Genomic DNA, 4,574 nt, shown 5'->3' on the forward strand with positions numbered 1-4,574 from the left:
ACATAAGAGTTGACTGCAGTCTTTGATGCTTTCCTGGAAAAAAGAGAACCATCTGCCCTCTAAACTTACATGCATTTGCATTAAAGGATGATCGAGAGTGGATGAAGTGATTGGTTGAGATGGGCCTGTAGCGAGGTATGATTTAATGGTAGACTGATGATGCATTCTAGAGAGAGAGGGGGATGTTGCTGCAGGTCATTTGACCATTTTCTTCCGTTGTGCTGTCAGCAGGCATCAGTTGTGTGGCATTACCTGCGTTCAACTTGTATACAACTGCATGTTCTGTATGTGGCTTAGAGCACTGTCTACTTGCGATGGTTAACAGCAAATCTCTCAGTCATCAGAGGACTTCCATCTCTTGTGTGATGAAGCATGTGCATCCTGTTTCCACAAATTCCTCTAGACGTACGAAGATTTGTGCGACATACTCCATTCCCCCTGCCGCATCTTGGGCATATAATCGAGTCTTCAGTTTCATAACTACGGTGATACTACATTAGCGACAGATGTTTATGAAGTGCTCCAATCCCTGTGTATACATCGGTTTGACGGATGTCCCGTTTACAGGGTTAGTGGCTGCATGATGTGTAATTGCAGAAGTCAAACACCGCTGCTATGCGTTTGTCTCTTTCTTTCTATGAGACATTCTCATTTACTAACGATCATCTTTATAGTGCTCGTGCAATCGTAGTATAATTTCTGAACCGTGATTGTATGTGAATACTGGGTGCTATACATGTCTGGAAAGCTATATTGTGCATGTATCACGAAGAATCGATGTTTTAAGGTAACAGTTTTTTCATTACACAGTTTGTCACCATAGTTTATCGTAAAGAAATCTACAAGGAGAAAGTATGTCATGTGCTAGAAATATATTTCCTACATTGGGGTAGCAACAGCGTTGCATTCCACATGACTAATAGGTCGGAAACGATCTAACATTATAGTGTGTTTTGAGTGCAGAATCGTGTAGCCTTAGGAGTGCATGTATTCGTGTTCTCTCTTACCAATATCTTCTTAGTACTGATCGCAGACACTAGAACAATACTGTAGAATTGATAGCGCAGTTGATTTACGTAAAATGCTTCCAACTCCGTCCATCTGGATTTCCATCAGGCATAAAAAACACTCGTTTCTTGTTCTTAACCGTTTCTTTTATCACCACAACAGTTTCTTATCTACTATACACCAATAAGGGAGCTAACCTTCTCGACTTTCGCACAATTGGACAAATCTTGTACTTTTTGATGGGTGCGGGACAGCAGTTACAGACTCGGTTCACTCTGTTCCTTCATGAGAAGTGGAATGTAGCAGTCTATTTCTGGTCAGCTGCAGAGGGGCAGTGGCTATCAGCAGGCATTATCTCTTTCAAGGGCGGTGATTATCAATGTTAACCACCTATTTTACGACACCTGGTGACCGAATGGGGCAGCAGTTGTCACTGTGAGCCACACAGTTAGTTGAGGGAGTTCTCCCAATATGGCATGGCATTGGATATCACGCATTTTGCTTTCCTATTGTTGGTACAGCACAATTCTTTTGTTGCCTTGCAGCAGTTTTGTGCCGTTTAGTTGGTGTACGTTTTGATGAACAAATTTGGCCCATATATACTACTTTCATTTCCAAGTAAGTATTTTCATATGTAAATTTAGTTCATGCTAATGACCTCCAGTGCAGTAGTTACGTCAAACAAGTTTACTTATTTCATATTTTTGTTACTTTAATCTAGGTTAGCGCTGCTAACCACCGCGCAACTGGGATACAGGTTTCATACAGTATGGCTAGGAGGTGTCTTAGTGATGATGAAATACGAAAACTGCTTTTCGAGGACCTTCCATCAGACTCAGATAGTGAAATAAGTTTGTTAGAAGACTCTGACATTGGTGCTACATATGAACCTGACTGTGATAATATTGTGTTATCATGTTCTGAAGAGAGTAGCAATGAAGCAGATGATAATTTACCAGTAATCATCACTTGTGCGATAATAAACAACCTTGCATGGCTACAATTCCATCAAATGATGATTCGTCTGCCTCTGAATCAGTTTCTCTGTCCATGCCTAGACGTTTGAGATCACCACTGGCTAAAGCAACGACATCTGTGACAGTTAATTCTTCACATATACAGCAAAACATCCCAAATCATTCTGGTACCTCTGGTGGATCTGAAAGTGTACCCATTGTTCAGGATGATCTTCCACAATGGAGCCAAAATTTCAGAGTTGAAGCACTGCCTAATTTTGTGAAAAAAATTGGCCCTGCAGCTGTTTCTACAGAGATGTCATATCCATCGCCACATAAAATATTTTGTGAATTTTTTACTGATGAAATGGTAAAACATATTACATTTCACACCAATTTGTACGCCACACAAAAAGGAAAGCCTTTCATCCCAACTACTGAAGATGAGATAAGGGTTTTCTTAGGCATCAATTTATTTATGAGTGTCAAAAAATTACCAAGTTATCGAGATTACTGGTCTTCATCTCCAGATTTAAATGAGGCATATATATGTGACTTGATGACTGTAAAACGATTCAGTTTTCTCCTCAGTCATATCCATTCAAATGACAACTCGATGATGCCTAAAAGGGGACAGGCCAATTTTGACAAGCTTTTTAAAATAAGGTCTCTTGTTGAAATGTTGAATAAAAGGTTTGCACAATGCTATCAGCCTCATCAAAAAGTAGCAATTAATGAGTCAATGGTGAAATTTAAAGGCAGAAGCTCAATGAAGCAATACATGAGGGACAAGCCTGTGAAAAGAGGCTATAAAATATGGATGCTGTGTGATGACTTGGCATATAATTTGAAGTTCCAAGTTTATACTGGAAGATTAGCTACGGAGAAGTCTGAACTGGGACTGGGTGCACAGGTAGTATCAGATTTATGTGAAGAACATTATGGCAAAAATCATATTGTTTTCATGGATAATTTCTTCACATCTTATAATCTTTTTGTCCTACTAAAAGCCCAGAAAACATCTGCAGTTGGAACTGTGAACCCTGCGCGTAAATTACTCCCAAAACTGAAGGAAGATAAAAAGATGAAACGAGGGGACTTTGACAGCAAAGTCAGCAATCATGGCGTAGCATTTTACAAGTGGATGGACAAACGAGCTGTGAATTTGATCCCCACTATGCATGATCCTAGTGACACCACAAGTGTAAATAGGAAGGAAAATGATGGATCAACTACTGTAGTGGCATGTCCCCGTGTATTGAGTGACTATAACAGGAGCATGAATTTTGTTGACAATTTTGATCGTCTAAAAAGGAGACTATGGTTGTGATCGCAAAAGTAAAAAAATGGTAGCATAGGCTTTTTTTCCACTTTATTGATATGTGTGTAGTGAATGCGTTTATCATACACAAAGAAATTGAAATGGAACAATTCACGAATAAAGACTTCCGAAGGAAAGTGTACGAAGGACTGTTTGTCAAGGCAATTGTCCATTGCAGTGGCCCAAGTCAAAAAGGGAAGAGCGTAACTCTCAGTAAACATAAACTACTCGTGAACAAACAAATCAGATTGGAAGGTAGTGCACATCAGTCAAAACAGGCCATCTCAAGAAGATGTGTAGTATGCAGCACACGTGCGGTTCCTGTTAGAACAGTGTGCATGTGTGTTCTTCATGTAATGTACCTCTTTGTCTATGAAAAGGCAAAACTTGCTTTCAAACATTTCATTCTCAATAATGATGTACTTCTGAGTTGTTTGTGTAAATAATTTCCTAAGAAAACTGTTCAAAATTTTACCTCTCAAAATTTCTCAACAAATAAGTAACTAATTAATATAATGGGCGGTGGTTAACAGAGGTAACCACAATTTAATTGACTGTAATTAGAGAAGTAAGCCAAATATTGTAAAATTGTATTAAAATAGTTTTGTTTGGTAAGAAGTCTTATAATTTTGACAAATCACGTGTTTTCATTAAAAAAAAGAGTCTAAAAATATGTCGTTAACACTGATAACCACTGCCCCTGAAAGAGTAAAATCGGTGGCAGTGTTGCAGGGAGCGTTAGTCAAAGACAATGGGAGGAGATCTTTCAGTCTCTAACTTTATCCTAAGAATGCGAGAATGCTCTGTGACTCCCATTCACATAGGGCAAGATCGTAAATTACGCACTATGATCTAAGTGCTAGAGATATGTAGATCGCTGTCTGATTTATTTTGGTGCATGTGTTCGAGAATTAACAATAAGTGGACATACTTTAAAGCCATCTATCTATCTACATTCGCAATGGTACTCGCAAAGTAGTGGATGGGTGGTTTAAGGATGAAACAGAAATTGGGAAGCATGCTGCAGTGTCCCTGGTTGGTGTTGTAGAAAACTGGTAAAATTGCTAAAATTGATCGCACTAGCAACTGTGATGACAGTACATCGGTGGTGTCTTTTCCATCACATACATCCACTGTTGCGCTGTTGATTACCATATAACGATCGACTGACATCGTTTGTTTGAGATGGAGAAAGAGTCTTGGTGGGGGAGTAATACCTTCCAGGAATGGCTAGCACCAAACCAGTGATCGCGTACATGACTGCAATATGAGGAATCAACCGAAGCAGA

At 39.3% G+C, this 4,574-nt stretch overlaps 1 protein-coding gene across 1 annotated transcript; it reads left to right on the plus strand.

Moving 5' to 3' along the window:
* The first annotated feature begins 2,001 nt into the window (after window positions 1-2,001).
* Window positions 2,002-3,294, plus strand: LOC126088382 (piggyBac transposable element-derived protein 4-like). Its single transcript, XM_049906522.1, has one exon. The coding sequence runs from the start codon at window positions 2,002-2,004 to the stop codon at window positions 3,292-3,294; it is 1,293 nt and encodes a 430-aa protein (XP_049762479.1).
* The last annotated feature ends 1,280 nt before the right edge of the window (window positions 3,295-4,574 follow it).

This window comes from Schistocerca cancellata, chromosome 6, assembly GCF_023864275.1.
Source record: "Schistocerca cancellata isolate TAMUIC-IGC-003103 chromosome 6, iqSchCanc2.1, whole genome shotgun sequence".
In the NCBI taxonomy this organism is placed as follows: domain Eukaryota; kingdom Metazoa; phylum Arthropoda; class Insecta; order Orthoptera; family Acrididae; genus Schistocerca; species Schistocerca cancellata.

Bases quoted from the DNA above. Each gene is read 5' to 3' on its own strand.
- LOC126088382 (XM_049906522.1), top strand. From the start codon at position 2,002: ATGGCTACAATTCCATCAAATGATGATTCGTCTGCCTCTGAATCAGTT.